General features: G+C 54.5%; 1 protein-coding gene across 1 annotated transcript in view; it reads right to left on the bottom strand.

The window, feature by feature from the left end:
• Positions 1-426: 426 nt before the first annotated feature.
• Positions 427-20,036, bottom strand: part of RABEP1 (rabaptin, RAB GTPase binding effector protein 1) — a 63,457-nt gene continuing 43,847 nt past the window's right edge. The window contains exons 9-18 of the mRNA XM_040452949.1: positions 18,081-18,554; positions 16,840-16,944; positions 15,641-15,757; positions 9,876-9,974; positions 6,588-6,728; positions 3,694-3,883; positions 3,181-3,236; positions 2,890-2,988; positions 2,095-2,211; positions 427-1,322 (exon numbers count right to left, since the gene is read on the bottom strand). Of these exons, the coding sequence (XP_040308883.1) occupies positions 1,221-1,322; positions 2,095-2,211; positions 2,890-2,988; positions 3,181-3,236; positions 3,694-3,883; positions 6,588-6,728; positions 9,876-9,974; positions 15,641-15,757; positions 16,840-16,944; positions 18,081-18,554 (1,500 nt within the window). The 3' untranslated portion in view covers positions 427-1,220. The remainder of the gene's footprint in view (positions 1,323-2,094; positions 2,212-2,889; positions 2,989-3,180; positions 3,237-3,693; positions 3,884-6,587; positions 6,729-9,875; positions 9,975-15,640; positions 15,758-16,839; positions 16,945-18,080; positions 18,555-20,036) is intronic.

Below are 20,036 nucleotides of genomic sequence, written 5' to 3'. Positions count from 1 at the left end.
GACAGACTTCCCGACTCTTAGGGCTGGTGAATCAAGGACAGTTCACGCTAAACTAGAAAAGTCCACGGTGGCCGTGAGCCAGAGCCCGCCACCCCACTCCCGTGAGCCGGGTTCCCGTCTGCGGGCGGACCCGGGACACCTCCCCAGCCACTGGCCTCGCCGCGCCCGGGCCGGCGGACTCGGTGCAGCGCTCGTGAGGCCACGTGGAGCCCACCTGCTCGCGGACACCTTCCCCACAAAGGGAAGGAACCGAACCTGACACAGGCACCAACGGCCGCACTGACTGGTCCCCCAGGGACACACGGGACCTACTCTGAGAGAGGGAAACAGAAACTAGGTACCTTGTCAACCCAGTCACGTGTCTGTACTGGATGCCTCAGACTACCCGGCCCGCCGATGGGAGTTGAAAAGAAGGCAGCAGATTGGTAAGTTTATACTAGATGTCAGACATAGCTTGCTTTATTATTATTATTTTTCCACTGATCCAGTAACTAAACTAAAACAGTTTTCGAGAGTAGACGTGCCAGTTCAGCTTAACCCTGGTACCTGCGGGCCCACGAGACGCATCCGGGCGGCAGAGAAAGTGCTTCCGGTCTCTTGTGCTTTTCCTTTAACCTCAGCTTCCAACACAGAGAGCGCCCAGCCTCGCTTTCAAGTCCTCGCGGTTAATCCAGCCCCTGAACTGGTCTCGTCTGCCGCCGTCGGGCGCACTCGGCAAGCCTCGGTAGCATCTGCGGCCTCCGACGCGAGAGAAGATGGCAGGAGAGAGACACACGGAGCTCGGAAATTCGGTCACTAGCCAACGGCCTGCTCTCAACCTTCGTATTTTAATATAAAATATTCATACATCAAACGACACGTCTGTGTGCTAGCTGGGGGCTGTTACTGGTGAGCGCCAGGTGACGGGAAAAGGAAGCGCTCTCTCCGGCATCGAGGAACGGAAAAGGTCATTCCAAACGCGACTGGGCTGTTGCTTTAAAGGCAGGGACATCTTACAGCAGCACTTCCTCTGTCACCCCCGAGTCCCGTTCCCGTCCGTCAGCGTCCCCGTTGGGAAGTCCTGCTCGCGGCTCCCGCGCCACGGCCTTCTCCCGCCACGGGTGAGCCTCGCTCCTGTCCTCCTGTTCTGTGACTTCTTCAGTTAAGAGTTAAAGAATAATTAATGTTGCTCTAAAGAGGAGTTAAAAGCCCGGGGTGCGGGCCACGTCCTGCGGCGGGTGTCATGTCTCCGGAAGCTGGTTGATGTCCGTCAGCTTGGTGTCGTTGAGAATCGCCCGGATCCTCTCCAGGGAGCCCGCTTGCCGGATTCGCTCCAGCTGCACCTGGGGGGCGACAGTGAGTCAAGTGCGTGGCCTCCTGCCGGGCCTGGCCCGTTGGCTCACCGAGACTGGTCACCGCAAGAACGAGCACATGCCAAAGACAACCCCCTCTGGGGCACCCCGGGGGCTCCGTCAGGTGTCGGACTCTCGATCTCACAGCACAGCTTTGTTGATTCGAGCCCCACATCGGGCTCTGTGATGACAGTGTGGAGCCAGGTTGGGATTCTCCCTCTCCCTGCCCCTCCCCTGCTCATGCTCTCTCAAAATAAGTTTAAAAAAAGGCTAACCCCCCAAAGCTGTGTCCAGCAGACCCCGTGAGGTGCTAGGACCACGGGAAGGGGGAGGAGGCTGGACCCCTGAACCCCAACACTGTACAGCTGAGTCACAAGAAAACCCAAGAACCCAGCTTCGAGGGTCCGGAACGATATACTGTCACTGTAGGTTTCCGTCGGGGGACCTAGGGAAGGGAACGCAGGGTGCACGCCAGGGGGCACGCGGTGCTGGGGACAAGGGGGCACGGTCCTTCACGGACCTCAGGACACAACATGTAAAAGGCTCTCGGACAGAGAAACCAAGCGTAGGGATGGGCCCGGCGGGAGGGGTGTCAGCGGTACGTGGAAGACGCGGCGCTTCGCCGGGAGACGGGCCTCGTGGCCAGTGCCACCCAGGCGTCTGGCCCGCAGGGTCGTGCGTCTGCTCACGCCTCTACCCCGCTAGCTACTGGCAGCGTCGAGTCCGGGCCCGGCAGGTTGCCGGGGGTCCCCACGTGCCTCACCTGCAGGGTCTGAGAAAGCTTCACAAAATCCCTCTGTACTTGCTCGCTGACGTCTAGTTCCGTCTGCAGCCTCTGAGCTTTGTTCTTCTCCTCAAACAGGAGCTGTTCCACAGTCGCCTACAAAATAGGAGTTTTGCCTGAGAATTAATGCCAAGGAGCCGCAGGTCCCAGTCCTCCGGGACAGCCAGGGACCCGGGGGAGGGGTGGGGTCCCCCCCAGCCCATCAGGCTCCCTCCGCGGGCACGGCCGCCGGCGGCCTACGAGCTTGCTCTCGGTCGCCCTAAGATGGCCGGAAGTGAAAGCCAAGCCCCCCTCCCCCCCCGTGGCCCGGGGACCACGACTCATCAGCAAAAGGCGGAAAGCAGCTGCTAAGATCTGGAGCTTTCCCGGCAACGTGCACAGAAACTTCGGAATTAACCAGGACAATCCACACACCCAGAAGTCTGTGCACTCGGAGGTGTGACCCCGCGGCTCCAGGGGACCCTCCTAGGAATCCTGCCCCACGGTCAAGCCCACGCACTGGGGTTGTATCTGGACTCCCCTTGGGCGGCAGACACTGGGGAGGTCGGGCACGCGAAAGGACGCGGTGACGGGAGGGCCTCCGGCTGGGGGCTGGGCCCGGGACGCAGGCGTGACCCGATTCCAGCAAGGGCATCTCGTCCTCCTTCCGCAAGCGGGGAGCCTCGGTGGCTCTCAGGGGCCCTATGCTGAGCTGTGGCGCTCCTCCCCAAACAGGCAGGATGTGACTCCCTGTGCCTGGCACGACTGTCACTAAATGATCAACGACAGTGTCACCTTCGCGGCCGTCTCCTTCCTCAGCTGCTCTCCCAACGTGCTCTTCGTCTCCTGCACGCTCTCCAGCTGCCGAGACTTCTCTCTCAGCGACGACTCCAGCTGTGGCATAAAGTCGGACCCGGGAGCTGAGGACCCGCCCGGGGCCCCCCGCGGCCCTCACCCCGAGGGCCTCCCAGCCGCTCCTTGCAGCGGGACCTGGCCCGACTCTGGTTTGTCGCCTGTGTCCAGCCAGGGGTGCCACCACCCCCCGCCGGCCGCCCATGGGGTGAATGTGACATTCGTGACACTCACCTGTCCTTTTTCCACTCTTATTCTTTCTAGTTCGGCTTTTAGGCTAGAAACGGAGGCTGGAAGGGAAAGGGAGCAGCGCCGGCACTCACTGATTATTTTGCCCATTCACGTTTTCGCTTACGCCCCTTCCCCCGTCACCTGCGGCTCAAACTGAAAGGGGTCAGACCCTGATCCCGGGGAACCGACGCCCTTCAACAACCCCACCAGCCGGCAGCGGCCTCAAGCCCAAGCGCAGGCAGAGGCCACGCGGACACAGTGTGGCGTGGACCGTGTGGACACCAAACGTCCCCGTCGAACTCGGGAGGAGGGGGCGGTGGCCCGGCGGGGCTCTCCTGACACGGAGCTCTTGGAGGGAGGGAGCGGCTTCTGTCGTTAAGGCCCAGTTGAATCTGGATTCGCTCTGGACGAGTCACAAGTGAGACCCTTCCTACACTCCTTCCTGCACTTGCCCTCTGCGTTTCCTGTGGTCCCCGTCCCCGCGACCCGTGCCCCCACGCCGCAGCCCGGCTTCACCTAGCTCTTCCTTGCAGTTTTCTATCTCCAGCTGCAGAGTCTCTTCCAGATTCTCCTTCAGACACTGCTCCGCCTGAATCTGCTCCTTCAGGAACAGGATCTCGGCCTTGAGCTTCTCCTCCGTGTGCTCCGCCGCGGTGCGCACGTGCACGATGCTCTCGCGGTAGCTGAGGGCCAGTTCCCGCAGCGCCTGCGCCGGGGACACGCGTTACCAAGCTGGCGGGGCGGCCACACGTCCCCCGCGACCAGAACCTCGGGGGTTTCGCGCGGTTCGCTCGCTGCGACTCGGCGCCAGCTCCCTGGGGGCAGGGGGCCCGCGTGCTCCCCTTCAGCACAGTGTAGATAAGACCCTTCGGGCCAAAAACGTGCCCCGTGGACCAGACAGCTCTCCCTCCAAACGGTCTCCTACGCGGAAAAGTAAAACCATTCCTGACTTACAGTGTGGGGGTCACTCTGAACAGCTGGGGGCTTCCACAACCAGCTGGGGGAATCTGAGGGGAGGCAGGGGGTGAGGACCGAACAGGCGGAAACTCGGAAGCCAGCGTGGAACCGGGGCGGACCGAGCATGTCAACTGGCTCATGTACTCACTCGAGCGCTACACTAGGCCAGGGGCATGGACAGCAAAGAGCGGCTTTCTAAGGTGACCAGCTGTTCTTCCAGAATAAGTTCAGTTTAAACCTTGTTTCCCTAAACTTAGTTTTCTTCTTTAAAAAAGTTCAAGTATTTCCTAACGCTAACGTAAACACTGGGATTAATCTTAAGCTACCCACCAGAAGTACATTAAATAAATACCAGCAGTAAAAAGAGGAAGGAAAAAACCATGACAAAAACGTCCTAAGATTTATTCCTGGGGCAGCTCTAAGAATCACGGCTTACGGGCCAGACCGGTTACATCCTTGGAGCGTTCTTGGAAGCTGTTCTAAATCTAGGAATTCCAAGTCTGGAGAGCTTGGAGAAGAGGGATCCCCTGCCCAAAGGGACAGCTCGGCAGAGGTGAAAAGTGGCCGAGAACACAAGCAGACAGGTCCCCACACTTTCTCGGCCGAGATCAGCCACCAGTTCAGAAAGGAGAGCGAGTGCCCCCGGAGCACCGGTGACCTGTAGACACGATCGGGAGGGCAGGGCGCCCAGTGAGTAAACAGAAACGAAAAGCAGAAGTTGGTTTTTAAATAATTCTTAGTATTAAAAGAACTAAAGTGGCTCCTGGGCGGCTCAGTTAAGCATCTGAGTCTAGATTTCAGCTCAGGTCACGATCTCCGAGCTCGTGAGATCAAGTTCTCACAGGGGCTCACGCTGACAGCACAGAGCCTGCTTGGGATTCTCTGCCCCTCCCCCCACTCAAGCACCTGTGCGTGCGCTCTCTCTAAAAAAGAAAAAACAGAAATGATCTGGTCCTGCACAAGGAACTTACAGACCAATTCGGCTACGGATTCTTGGGATGCTGAGAGCACGAGTGACAGGAGAAAAGCCAGACAGGCTGGGCTTTCTCAAAGATCAGAACTTTTGTGCTTCCAAGTGCACCATCAAGGAAGTGGAAGAGCGCGTCCACGGGACGGGAGAAAACGTCTGCCGATCATTTACCCGGTAAGGGACGTGCATCTGGACTATATACTGAGCCCTCATCGCTCAACAGTAGAAAAGCGGCCAGCCCAACTTAAAAACGAGCAAAAGAGGGGGCACCCGGGTGGCTCAGTCGGATGAGCATCTGAGTCTGGATCTCCGCTCAGGCCTCGCTTTCAGGGTGGTGAGTTGAAGCCCTACGTCGGGCTCCACCAGCGTGGAGCCTACTTAAAACAAACGTGAAAAATAAAAGCGAAAGACCTGAACAGACACTCCTCCAAGGAAGACCGACGAATGTGCAACACAAGGAGAGGTGCTCGGTACCGGCCGTTAGGGGCAGCGCAAATCGGAACCACAGCGGACGCCGCTTCGTGCCCACGGGCACGACTGGAGTAAAAGCGACAAGCGCCAGCGAGCACGTGACAAATCCTCACACGACTGCCGTGGCCTCGCAGCCCCAGTAGAAACAAACAGGTCCGTCCACGCCCAAACGTGTACACGAACGTTCATGGCAACATCCGTAGCCGTCCGCACGTGGGAGCGCCGCCAGCAGCCAGGCGGAGAAACAAACCAAACGGCCCTCCGGCGGCCAGTGGGAACGGCACCCGGGCCCCCGCTATGTGGACTGCGGGTGAGCCTGGCGCGAGTGCCCGTGTGGAAGCCAGACACAAAAGTCACAGTCCTGGGAGCACAACAGGTTAGCGGTTGCTTCTGGCTGCGGGGGGGGGGGCCGGGCCCCCCCCCCCCCCCGGGGGGGGGATAAACACGTTCTGAAATGGACTGTGGTCACATCTGCGAACACCCGAAAAACCGCTGAACTGTACACATTAAACGGGTGATTTCTTTCGCATGTGATTTATATATTGGTAAAGCCTGTTTTTAATAGTTAAAAAAAATTTTTTTTAATGTTTGCTTATTGCTGAGAGAGAGAGAGAGAGAGAGACCGAGCACAAGTGGGGGAGGGGCAGAGAGCGAGGGACACACAGAATCCAAAGCAGGCTCCAGCTGTCAGCACAGAGCCCGACGTGGGGCTCGAACCCACGGACTAAGAGATCCTGACCTGACGTGAAATCCAGAGTCCACTGCTTAACCGACTGAGCCCCAGGTGCCCCGGTATAGCCTGTTTTTAAAAAGAACTGGTAGGGGCGCCCGCCGGCTCAGTCAGCGGAGCGTGCGGCTCTCGATCTCGGGTTGTGGGTTCGAGCCTCACGTGGGGCGTAGAGAGGACTTGGGAGCAAAGCCTTAAAAACTAAGAGAAAAGCACAAGCTGAAAGAAGCGGTAGCCGCTTCAGAACGTACGAGTCCTGTGTCCGCACGGCGGGGGACGAGTTACCTCGACGGTGTCCGGGAGGATGAAGTTCTCCGCCTGCTGCAGGGACGCGTGCAGGCTGTGCTTCCCCTGCAGGCTGTCGTTGTCCTTCTGCAGCCGCGCCAGCTCTTCGGACACCCGCTCCCGGGACTGCGTCAGCACGGCCTGACACCGAGACAGAGAAGGTGAACCCCGTGCTCGCGGCCGGGCGCCACCAGGGCGGACAGCGGCGGGTGCAGGGTGGAGGCCGGGGAGGCGCGCGGACAGCAGCCCCGGGGCCTCCGTGCGGCCCGACTTCACGCGGGCCGAGGACAGAGGTGCGAAGGGAGCATCCGGGCTCGCTCTCCACGGTCCCCACCGAAGGCTCCGAGTGGTGAGCCCCCGGCCCACGTCCCCGCACCGGACAAGCGCCGCCGTCTCTGCTGGGCGGAGGCGGCGGAGAGCGTCACGACCTCAACCAGACCGAGCGTGAGCCGCAGGACGACTGTCTCCCCCGGCGTGTATTCGCCACAAGCCCGGGGACCGAGCCCCGCCTTCCTCCCCCACCACACACGTGTCAACGAGCACGGAGCACGGCCCTGGGAGCCCAGACCCTGGAAGAGAGCACTCGGGGATCTCCGCGTGGGGGCTGCAGGGACGCCAGGCGGCTGCTCTGCGCGCTGACCGCGATGCACCTTCAGGCCTTTAGGGAGGCCTCGCGTCAGTGAAGAGTTACTCTGTTTGAGCATGTGATAAAATCCTACAAAAGTGCCGGGCTCCTGCTCATTTTTAATACCGAGGCATTTAACTTACATGACGTACAAACGTGGAACACTCACTCCTCCAACATTTATTAGCAGCTGCCTCTCCGTCTGGGCATTTTGCTGCGCACCGGGACATGGAGACACAAGACCGACACCGTGCCCCAGAGAAGCTCCCGGTGCAGCGGAGGGAGAACCGACCCTGAGCCGGCCGAGCTGCAGGTGCGGCCAAAGAGACGGGGAGCAGCAGGGATGCAAGGGCAGGCAGGGGGGGGGGGAGGCGGGGGGCGCAAGAGCATGGCCCAGAGAGGGCAGCTGCTGCGTCCTCAAGGACACATAGGCTGCTGGCGGGCAGACGAGGTCTTGCACAACCTGGCAGGTTTTACTTGCACTGACTTCAGACCAGACTCAGCCGTGCTTCGGGCCCGCTCCTACCCATTCGCAACAAAATACCGGCGTCCAATCGCTGGCATTTGAAAGAAGGGAAAGAATCAAATGCATATATTTGCTTACTTTTGTAACGAGAAAAACACCAGGATAAACCAAAAGTAGGTTAAAATGATCCTACATGGGAGGGGGCAGGAATGGGGGGAAAAGATTAGAAAACAGAAGAAATCTGAGAGTTTGCAAGCTTGCACAGTTCTGCCTTGTGAGCCATGCTGGGTGTTCAAGGAAAAGTGAATCCAAAAATTAATACAAACAGAAACCAATAGAGCTAATTTAAGCAACTTTTAAACACAGTACTCAGACTGTAAATCCCTAGCTGGGATACAGTCTAAGAGCCAAAAGAACCACAGACAAACCCTGGATTTCACTTCCTAATTTTGCAGTTGGTGGCCGTGTTAACGGTCCTTCTGCAACAATTCCGTCCCCACCTTGACCAAGCAGTCACGTTCACATCACTGATAACGGGGCACCTGTCAGAACGTGCGCCTCGCTGCCCTGAACTCCCGCTGAATCAGTTCATCTCCGGGCTGTTCTTGCCCAGAATCTAACTTGAATCCAATCACGGAAACAATCAGACACGCGATTCTCCCAGGCAGCCGGTCTGGACCCTTCGAAAGTGTTAACGCCATTAAAGCCAAAAACAAGTGGGGACTGCTCGAGATGAAAGGAGAGGAAACTGACAAGACATCCGGGACTGGTTCCTCCATCAAAAAGTCAAAGTAAGAAACTGGAACCACCACTGAAAACCACCAGGGACTCTGGGGACAACGGTCACGCCTCTCCGTGCTGAGAAGATGTGTGTGGACGCACCCGGCAGCGCCTACTTACAGCGGCTCAGGAAACACGGGTACGTGCGTGGACGAAAGAGTGACCTACCACTGCCACGCGTGTGAAAACGTGGCAAAATATTAACTGGTAAATCTAACTGAAGGTTTTCGGAGTGTTCCTTCCGCAAACCTCTCGAGGCTGAAATCTTTTGCGATGTTAGGGGGAAACACTAAGATCCCGACCCCTGCCATGTCTGCGCTTCTCGGAAGGCGCGCCAGAAATTGAGTTTCTTGCTCTCAGTGCAAGAACCTTCGAAGGTAACCTCCAGAAAACGGTTCCCGGGACCTAAACCTCATGCAACACTCCTCCAGTGTCACCCACAACACACTCGCTTAAAGCGGAATCCACTGGAAAGTGTTTGCGAAGGCAGCCGGGGCTTCGAGGGCACGCGGGGAAGAGTTGAGGGAGGACAGAGAGGAGCACGGAGGCTAATGGGATGACACTTGTGGGCATTCCCAGTGGTTTCTAGGCAACGACTATGATCTCGAATTCTCTGAGCACTGGGAAGACCCTACACTCCCCGTCAGTGACCAGAAGGGCAGCTCCTCAAGAGACCAGGGCCAGAATTCGGGGATCGCCTCAAAGGCCACTCGGCTGCTGACCCGATGCCGATCAGAAACAGCATCTCCATGCGGCTGGAGGTGTCTCTTCCCCATCAGGAGGCGGCTCTGTGGGGTCACCCAGCAGCCCCGGCCCTGCCATCATCTACGAAGGGCCCTCAGACGCAGGCTCCGACTCAGGAAATGCACGAACCCAGCACATGGAACCAGTCTGGGGAGAAGCGAGGCCCAAATCTGGGGGGCTACTCTGCAGGGGTCCCAGCCAGCCCTTCGTCAAGAAGCTCTCTGCTCCCAACCCCCTGAGGGCAGACGGCCTTCTGGAAGCTTCTCCATGCCGTCAGGATACCTGTGAAATGAATCGGACTGCTTTAAATAAACGAGCTGTTGAGGAAAAGTGCAGGACTCTTCAAAAGCTCCATCCGTTGGGCTTTGGGAGATTTTGATATTCAGCATGTACTTGGAACCCACAATTAAAGGTTAGTCCAAAGTTTACTCTGTTGAGGTTTCCCAAAGCAGAAAAGCAAGTTAAAGGTAAGAATATGTTTTGGTCACGAAGGCAGGTCTGCAAAACAGCTGCACCTTCACATGACCTTCTCTGGTACAGATGTCACTTAGGCCCCGGACAACGGAACAGTGTAACCACCTGGCCAGGAAGGTAAAGTAGCAGAGAGCATTTCAAGACAGAACAAAAAGGAGTATATTTCACATAGTTAATGTTTATTGAAACACTGACTTACCATCTGTTCCTGAACATCCCTTTTTGCCTGGGAAAACCCCTGCTGTAAGTCCTCAAGCAAGAGCTCAGACGCTTGGGCTCTTTGGACAAGCGCAGAGATCTTAAAAGAAAAAACGCACACACAGAAAATAGTCAGGAACCTGGTTATTCTGAAACTAACCGTCCCACCCCTGCTCATCTGCTGCCCAGAACTGACGCTTTATTCAATTATCATAACCCACTCTCATCTCTATACCCCAGAGGCGTGTACACCTTCCGTGTCTCAGACCTTCCCATCACACAGGGGCACCAACAGCTCCTGGAGCCTCACCCACCGTACATGGACAGACAGCACAACAAGGACCTCCAAACACAGATGTTAATACATGCTACCTACTTTACTCTTAAAGGAGCCTTAAAAAAAAAAAAAAAAAAAAATCAATAAAAATTTTGAAACTCTGTCCACACAAAAAAAAGCAGCATAAAGCTTAAATGAATCTTCTCTGAACTAGCTTTAATCTTCCAAGATGATTTACTTAAAAAAGAAACATGGGGCGCCTGGGTGGCGCAGTCGGTTAAGCGTCCGACTTCAGCCAGGTCACGATCTCGCGGTCCGGGAGTTCGAGCCCCGCGTCGGGCTCTGGGCTGACGGCTCGGAGCCCGGAGCCTGTTTCCGATTCTGTGTCTCCCTCTCTCTCTGCCCCTCCCCCATTCATGCTCTGTCTCTCTCTGTCCCAAAAATAAATAAACGTTGAAAAAAAAATTAAAAAAAAAAAAGTGAGAAACACATGATTAACATTACCAAACTCTGAACTCTAATGTCTATTTATTTTTGAGAGAGAGACACACACACAGAGCACAAGCTGGGGAGGAACAGAGAGACAGAAGGAGACACAATCCAGAGCAGACTCCAGGCTCTGCACTGTCAGCACAGTGCCCGACGCGGGGCTCGAACCCACGAACCATGAGATCATGACCTGAGCCAAAGCAAAGTCAGATGCTTAACCAACTGAGCCACCCAGGAGCCCCTAAACTCCCTGAGAAGGTTCATGTGAAAGTTAGTGACTCATACATAATAATCAAACTAAATTTGTTTAGACGTTTCGTTTTTTAATGTATTGATTTCTTTTGAAACAGAGCAGGGTGTGTGTGGGCGGGGGGGGGGGGGGGGGGGAGAGACGGGGAAAGAGAATCCAACAGGCCCGCGATGTCAGTTCAGAGCCCAACGCGGGGCTGGAACCCATGAACTGTGAATCATGACTTGAAATCAAGAGTGGGACACTTAACCGACGTAGCCACCCAGGCTCCCTTGTTTAGGTGTTTACAAAGTTATTATTGCCAGGATTCACGTGAACCAAACCCCCTGCTGAGCATTAAGAAAACCAGACAAAAATATGAAAGGTATCTACCCGAAGGCACCAGAGAACAAAACAAAAGGAATCGCAGAGCCGAGGACCAGATCAGGACCCCCGGAGGGAGGGTGGAGCAGAGCAGCATCTGGAACAGTCCTCTCTAGAAGCACGTGCCAGTCCCAAGAGAAACAGCGGACACGGGAAGCTGAGCACCCCACGACAGAGCGACAACAGAGAACAGTCCAGAACCCACAACGCAAAGGGACCTTGGTAAGCACACTGCACTTTGGACTGGGTCCCCAGAAGGCTGCATCCTAGGGTAAGGGAAGAACTTAAAATAACCCAACCTTCACAAGTTCAGAAAACGTCAATTTCTATGTCTGGTTCGGGTGGCCCAAGATTGTTAGCACCACCAGTTCCTTGCCTCTCATCAGGAAAACGGCTTTATGTTATTCCAGCATATTCACATACAGCGTCAAGCACACAAGAAAAATGCACAAAGAAAGGACAAGAACAAAAAGAAACAAAACAAAACAGGTAACAGAAACACCTAAAATGAATCCAGATGTGTGGATTATTGGAGACAGACTTTTAAATTAACTATATTTGACTTGTTTAGAGATTTAAAAGACAGAATTTAGAATTTCCAGAGAACTGGAAACAATGGAAAATAATTAAGTGGAAAAAAAATCAATTAAATTAAAAATTCAATGGATGAATTTAACAGACTAGACCCATCTGAAGAGAAAATTAGTGAACTGTAAGACAGATCTGAAGAAAATAAGCAAAGGCAAGAGATGGAAAACACAGAAGAGGCTTAAAAAGCCATATAGATTAAAACATGAAGGTCTCACATGTACAAACCTTTAAAGAAATATGGCCAATGGAAAAACGACTAGGAGAGCAAAAAATAATTTCCCTGTAACTTCACTCCTAGATACCCTCCAGAGAAACGAGGCCACACACCCACCAGAGACACACAGAAGCATTAGAAAACATACTCGTTCACAACAGCCAGAAACTAAATACAATCCACGTATCCCTCAACTGCAGAATGGATCGAGCACCGATATCCAACTACTGATACACAGAGCAACATGCAGGAGTTTCAAAGAATCGTCAATCAACGACCAGATGTGAAAGGTTCTGCACGACAGGATTCCATTGATATGAAGTTCAAGAACAAGCACTACAAACAGTGTCAGAAGTCAGAATACCGCCTGCCTCTACGTGCAGGCAGGCCAGGTGTTTATTTAGAAAGTGCATGAGTGTACTAGAAAGTTCTGCATCTTGCTCCAGGTGATGATCACCCTGGTTACGTTTTTTCACATGTTAAAATTCATCCAATTTTACACTTGAGGTTTCTATACTTTATGTCTAGCTCAATAAAAGCAAGGTTTTAAAAGACTCATGATGGCTTATGATGTAAGACATCAATTCAGGAATCCAAGAAACCCTGTGAACCCCAAAAGCAGGAGAAATATAAAAAAAAAATACACATAGGTACAGCACAGTAAAACTGCTAAAACAAAAGCCAAAAAGAACATCCTTAAAATAGCCAGGGGAAAAAATAACATTATACCTTCAAAGAAGCAATAGTAAGACTGACAGCTGACTTCTCGTCAGAAACACGGAAGCCAGAAGCAATGAACAGGAACTTCAAAGCGCCAGAAGAAAACGGCGTGAGCGCTCGGAATTTCACAGCCAGCCAAGTACCCTTCTAGAAGGTGGAAACAAAAAAATCCATCTAATGGACAAAAATACGAGAGACTGGAGACTTCCAAGATGGACTAAACCCACCGCGGCCTCTCTCTACCCTGATGACTAAAGACTCTGGATAAATACAAAGGGCAGGGACCCAAGGACGCTGAACACTGAGCAGAAGCAGAAGGTTTGGAAAAGGAAGTCCAAGTGGGAAGAAGCACCAATATGGAATTTACTGCTCACGGGGCAGGGGGGGCGGCTACTTCTCGGCAGCAGAGCAGCTCAGCGGACAAGACTCCACCGACCACAGCACCAGCGCAGGGTCCCCGCAAGCTCAACAGCAGGGGCGCGTTCTCGGGGAGGAGGGTGAGAGAAAGGGTCCCCGCACAGGTCCCACACCCGCCCCTGCGCTACACAAATGAACACGTCCAAAGGCTTTGCAAAGACGTTAAAAACCAAGCTGGTGTTAAAGCACCACTCACAGGGGGCTAGTCACAACCTGCTAACTGAACTTAATCAGACGAACAGAATCCTGAGTCGCGCACACAATATCCACAGCTCCCAGGATACAATCTAGGAGCACCTGGCATCGAGAGAATCAGGAAAACGGGCCCCATTCTCCAGGGAGAAGGAACGCACACACGCCGACCCCAGGACGGCGCGGGGGAGTCATCAAAGGCTGTGACGCGGGTATTGTAACTGTGCTGCGTGAGGCAAAAGTAAAGGCTTTGAAATGAATGAAAACATAGTTCTCAGCAGGGAAATAAAAACTTAAAAAAGCAGCAAGTGAAAAATTTACTATCGGTCACAGCACGGAAATTGGCACCAATGGAAGAGAGTCCTGACCCTGATCCCCCACACATACTCACTTGATGAGTGACAAAGGTGACCTCGCAGAGCAGCAGGAAAAAGGTGATCTCACTAAATGTACAGAAACTGGCTATCCATATGGAAAAATTAAATCTTTACCTCACCTATAGTATATACATAAAAGTCAGTTCTGGATGGATTTCTAGACAGAAACATGACTATATACTGAATATATATGAAACGTCTTTATGATCCCAGGGCAAGAAGACATTTTTAAAAAACAAAACAAAACACACAGAACAAACATCAGCAATCATAAAGGACCAATGGGGTGTCTCTGGGTGGCTCAGTCGGTTGAGCATCCAACTCTTGATTTTGGCTCAGGTCATGATTTCACGGTTTGTAGGTCTGAGCCCCCCCATCGGGCTCTCTGCTGACAGTGCAGAGTCTGTTTGGGATTCTCTGTCCCTCGCTCTCTGCCCCACCACTATTCGTTCTGTGTCTCTCTCAAAATAAATAAACTTTAAAAACAGAAGATCAATACATTTGACTACATGAAAGTTAACTTCTGTTCAAAAAGACACCATTAAAATACTGAAAACATAAAGCACTGATGAGAAGACATTTGTCCCACGTATCACCAAGAGGCTCTAGTAAGGTTATGTAAAGAATGTCTAGGGGCGCCTGGGTGGCACAGTCGGTTAAGCGTCCGACTTCAGCCAGGTCACGATCTCGCGGTCCGGGAGTTCGAGCCCCGTGTCAGGCTCTGGGCTGATGGCTCGGAGCCTGGAGCCTGCTTCCGATTCTGTGTCTCCCTCTCTCTCTCTGCCCCTCCCCCGTCCATGCTCTGTCTCTCTCTGTCCCAAAAATAAATAAACGTTGAAAAAAAAAAAATTAAAAAACAAAAAAAAAAAGAATGTCTAACAAATCAGAAAAATAACCAAAAATAAATAAAACCAAAAGAGACGACACAATAGAAAAATCAGCATAAGGCTTGAGGAGGAATCACACACACACTGACGCCCTGTGGCCGATAAACACCAGAAACGCTAAGTACCCGCAGCGGTCATCAGAACTGAGCCCCAGTGCACCACCCACCCACCCAAATGGCTACAATTAAAACAACAAAACGAAGTCACTGGGCCCCAGGAATCACTCCCACGCGCTGCTACAAGCTGTGGAAAGCTGGCATCATCACCTACTGGAGTTGAACACAGTTTGGACACTGACCCAGGCCGTCCACTCCTGGCATCTACGCAGCGGGAGCACAGGCCACCGGCCCGACAGACCTTTCAGAGAACAATTACTCCTAATTCCCCAGAGCCGGAAACTGGCCCAGCGCCCGTCAGGACAGACAGACTGACGCACGGGCACAAAGGCTCAAGGAGAACACAGCGTGGCCACAGGCACCGGGCCAGACTCTCAGGACGCGCGAGGAGGGACAGGGACAGGAACACACACCACCGATCCGATGGCGTCGAAGTCAGGACGGGGGTTGTCCCCTCTGGGGGGGGGGGGGGGGGTCCCGGGGCCCTGGCTCGGGTTCCATTACGCGATCTTGGCAGCGCTCACACAGAGGTTAGTTCCGGTAAGTCTGCTAGATCTGTGTATGTTTGAGAGTCTTCCATTTGCACACTTTTCAACAGTCATAGCATAACTGGGATCGCTCCTGTCAGGAAGGTGTTTTGTGCAGCAGAAAAAAACCAGTAAAAATCAAAGGGGAAAGGAGAACCCGAGCCTGACGACATTCACTGACCAGTTATGGCCCAAGGTATAGATACAGACGTATACTTTTTTAAAAGAAATCTGTAAATCAGCAGCAGAAAAAGGTCAGTAAGAGATCCTCGCTATTGGGGACGAGAACCGCCGGGTCCCGAGGCCTAGATGACACACGCGTGTCCTCCGCGGCGAGCGCGCGCACCTGCTGGCTGCTGTCTTCGGCGCTCCGCTTCAGCGACTCCTCCAGCTCCTGCCGGTCCCTCATCGTCTTCTCCAGCTGGTCGTTGGCTTGCCTCAGCATCACCTGCAGCTTCTTCACCTGCGCGATTTTCAGTGCCAATTAGGAGAAAGTACCGGAATTCATTCATCAACATAAAAAAAAAAGCCCTAATTCCAAACGTTTTAAAAATCTCAATCTCCTCTTTTTTCTCCCTGAGAAACGGCACAGATTTGCCAATTCAGAACGAATGACCTCACGTGATGACCGCAGGGTGCGGTACGGCTAACCAGCCACTCTGCACGTGGTGACCTCGCCCTGAGTCCTTCGGGCCAGGGCCCCGCCCCCTCGCCCTGGCCCATCCTCTGCCTTCCGGGCTGCAGTCCGCACTTCCAGTATGAATCGTCTACACTAAAGTCAAAACACGTTATTTCCCTACTTAGAATTTCCAACCTCGGCCCAAAGTCTTCAGGGTACAATTCAAATGCCTCCACCCCTACCCTGCCCCTCCAGGACCTCATCCTGGCCTCCCTTCACCAGCATCCTTCCCCTTCCCTCCAGCCCCACGCCGCCCCGCCTGTGAGCTGTCCTTTCTGCCGTGCCCGCCCGGACCCGAGTACCCCGGACCGGCGAGGGACCTGCACGGACAAAGCGTCGGCACAATGCCCACCGAAGGGACTGGATGATACCAGAAGAACTCCTCTCTCCCTCCTACGGACTCTGACAAGCCTGCTGTCCCGAGGTCCTACGTTTCCTGAACGCTGCTGACGAGTCGCGATCAGACGCCCAGACAGGCGCTCGTCAATCTCTGCACACCCCGTCGACCAAATCTCAATGTCTGTGACCCCATAAACTAATCTCAACGGATGCACACGTTTCTGACAAGGAGTAGGCGGTAAGCGATGAGGACGCGCCCCTCTCCCACCACGTCGGGAAGCACGTCCTGTCGGCGACCACGCCGGGAGCGCGTGCCCCGCGGCGCTCCTGCTCCTGCTGCCCGCGGGCCGAGCGCCCCGCGTGGTGCCGGGCGAGCTGGGCCGGCTGGGCTCCGGTGTGCGCTCACCGGAAACAGAAGTGACGCTGCACGCACCGGGCCGCCGCGCGTGTGACGCGGATGCACTTCAGGGAGCGGATGGGCACCCCCGGCGCCAACCCCAGCCGCCCACCCGGCCGAGCACACCCACCTGGTCTCGGGTCTCGGCCTCCTGAGTCTGAATCCCTTGCAGCTGTGTCTCGTAATTGGAACACATGTCACAGCGCCTGCCGAGTTTGTTTCCAGCGTTATGTACCTGAAGGCACCAGAACGACGTCTTACCAGGCGGAACGAGGTGCTCCTACGTCGTGTACGTGAACACGTGCACAGCCTGACCCGTGTCACTCCGAGAACGACACGGGGGAGGTGGCTTCTGCAGAGACTTGCGGCAAGAAGCTACGATACAGGGTCCCCAATTCGAGTATGATCGGAGACTGAGGGACCCACCTTATAACCGGGTGGCCAAGGGCCACAAAACACCTCTTGTGAGGAAAACACAAGGCAAGAGGCGCCAGGCCGGGACGGTCACAGCCTAGGTGGGTGCTGCCGACCAAGGGGGGGGGGGGGGGGGGGGGGGGGAGGAATCGGCGCTCCCTCCTTCCCCCCCCCCCCCGCAGGCAGCCCCAACGTGAACCACCCGAGTGCCCTCTCTCGCACGTGTTCCACACGAGGCCGTGGGGAGCAGTTTCTGTCAGGCTAGTCAGTGATCCCACTCATGGATCCACAGCTGCTCACAGGGACGTGGCCCCGGGGAAAGAAAGCACTAGAAGTCACAACACCTGGCCTCTGACCCACGTCTCCCTGCTCGGAGGAGAAACCCAAGCGTTTCTTGTGGCCTGAGACCAACCCTCACCTGCAGACCGGAGACAACGTCATCACTACCCAAGGTTCAAGCAGGCAGGGTGTGGGACGGTGGGGACCGCGGGGACGGCTCCGTCACCTCCGAGGCCACGTGCGAGTGCGCACGGACCCTTCCGGCTCCCAGTCGTACGTCTACATTCGCCAACACTCGCAGGAGGCAAGTTAACCCGTCCAGTGTTTCCCACCCCCTCCTCCAGCCCACCCGCAGCACCAAGTGCCGACAGCATGCGTGCTTTGCACGTCCAGGAGTGAGCAGGAGTCTGCCAAGCGAACCACATCCGGGCTGCGCCAGCGTAAACTCGGCCGTGCCCCGGCTTCAGGCGGGACACCAGGTGGAGGGGGATCACGCTCTGCGTGACTAGAGGCCCCTGCTCTGCCACGGTCACCGGGAGCAGCAGGAGCGCAGCATAACAGGCCGAGGACGCGTGTGCACGGCGACCCCAGGGGTGCCTCTCGAGCGAACACCAAATCCCAGAGCTACCCGGGAGCCCTCCAAGCAGACAAGAGGGCAAAAGTCAGAGAGCAGCTCACCTCCTTCTGCAGGAGATTCCACTCTGTCTCGCTGACTAAGCGGTAGCCGCTGGGGGACACGTACGCACTCTCCACACCCTGGGTGACGCTGGAGAGGAGGGACGCGGTCTCTTCCTGCTCTGGTGTCATGGCCTTGATTGCTCTCTCCTGGTCTTTGGTTAACATAAACCCACTTGGCATCTGCAGCGACCCCAGGGAGGCGGTGTCAAAGTTCTCAGACACCGAATCCGCTCCCACCAACGGCCCAAAATCCGACTCGTCCAGGTTTCCAGCAGACTTTGCCTTGTAGTTGTAGCCCAAAGCTTTGGATTGCAGAGAGCCCGAAGGCCCCAGGCTGTCCGTGGACTGTGCTCTCCTGAGGCCGTCTTTAAACGTGTCGCTGTCCGATTTACTGAACGGGTCTCCAGACGGCAACAGCAGGTCTGCATCTAAGGAGTGCACGGAGCCGCGGGTGCTATCCAGGCGCTCCTGATCCTGAGATGGGAGAACGCACAGCGCCCAGTTAGACGACTCTCTACACTCAGAGAGAAAAGCTACCGTACATGTTACGTAGGACGATCGTTAGCACACTCCTCCACGCGCTCTGAACAGTTACTGAGTGTCTGCTACCTGCTGGGCACTAAACCAGGCACTCGGTACAACTGCAACCCTCACCTCGACATGTTCACAGTTTCGTGCAAAAAACTAACAAGCAAGCAGGCTATTAGAATGCCCTCGGTAATAAAATTACAGGCCAGAGACCTGTACTGGATGTTCTGGGGCCTCAAGGAGGGGCTTCGGCCCAGACGGAAGGGGTCAGGGAAGGGCTCCTTGAAGTTCAGGGTCAGGTGTGCTGAGTGGGAGGTGCCTGCTGCATATCCACACGGAGATACCCACCCAATGGATGGACGTAGTCTTTAGAGGCCGGAGAGTGACCACCATATAATGATAGAGCGTCCACAGCAAATCAGAACCCCTAGGAGGAACACCAAACCTGTCCACTTTGGGGATGGACAGAGGAAGGAGTAGCCTAAGTAGAACGGAAATGAGGAGACTGTCGTGTGCCGGAAGATGTAATCAACACATCAGATGGGGTGCACTTGTGAAAGGAACGAGACGCAAAAGGTACCACGCGGTGTGATCCCATCCACGTGAAACACCTGGAACAGGTGAGGCCACAAAGGCTGGAAAACAAATCAGTGGTTGCCAAAGGCTGAGGGCAAGGAAACCGGGCAGTGGCTCCTTAGTGGATGTGGGGTCTCCTCTGGGGGGATGAAAACGTTTTTTTGTTTGTTTACATTTCGAGACCGGACTGAGATGTTGGTTGCACAACGCTGTGTATGTACTTAAATGCCACTGAATCGCGTGCTTGTAATGGCTAATTTTACGATGCGTGGATTTCATCTCAATTAAAAACCGCCTGGTGCAGCCCATTCCCAGGTCAGAAACGCACACCGTGCTTCCAGACGCAACCGTACAGTTACCGGGAAAATCAGAAAACGAGAAAAAAGTCGTAAGTTTTTCTTGAAATCCAGTGTATTTAATTTAAAGGACTAGTCTTTATTTTAACATAACATCCTGTCTACTTCATATTGTTTAATGATTTTAAGTTTGCTTATTTATTTTGAAACAGAGTGCAAAGAGTGGGGTGCTGTCAACACAGAGCCCAACACGGGGCTCAAACCCACAAACCGTGAGATCATGACCTGAGCCAAAGTCAGGCGCTTAACTGAGCCTCCCAGGCACCGCTAAAAATGCTTGTGACCTTAAATTCGGCAGTTCTCTCCCCGAAGGCATCAGTAAGTCCGTGATGATTTTTGCCCAGGGAAGAGTTCCATATAACAGCAATATGGTATCACTTACAACGATCAAAGCTCCCAGACTAGTGAAAGACAGAACCAGTCTGGCTGTTAGTCTCACAATCCTCTTTCTGATTCTCTGTATTTTATGATGTTTTGCCATGTGAGGACCTTGCTG

This window comes from Herpailurus yagouaroundi, unplaced genomic scaffold, assembly GCF_014898765.1.
Source record: "Herpailurus yagouaroundi ecotype Mexico unplaced genomic scaffold, PumYag 208, whole genome shotgun sequence".
Classification (NCBI taxonomy): Eukaryota; Metazoa; Chordata; class Mammalia; order Carnivora; family Felidae; genus Herpailurus; species Herpailurus yagouaroundi.
The sequence above is the reverse complement of the archived record's forward strand: the minus strand, read 5'-3'. Positions and strand labels throughout refer to the sequence as shown.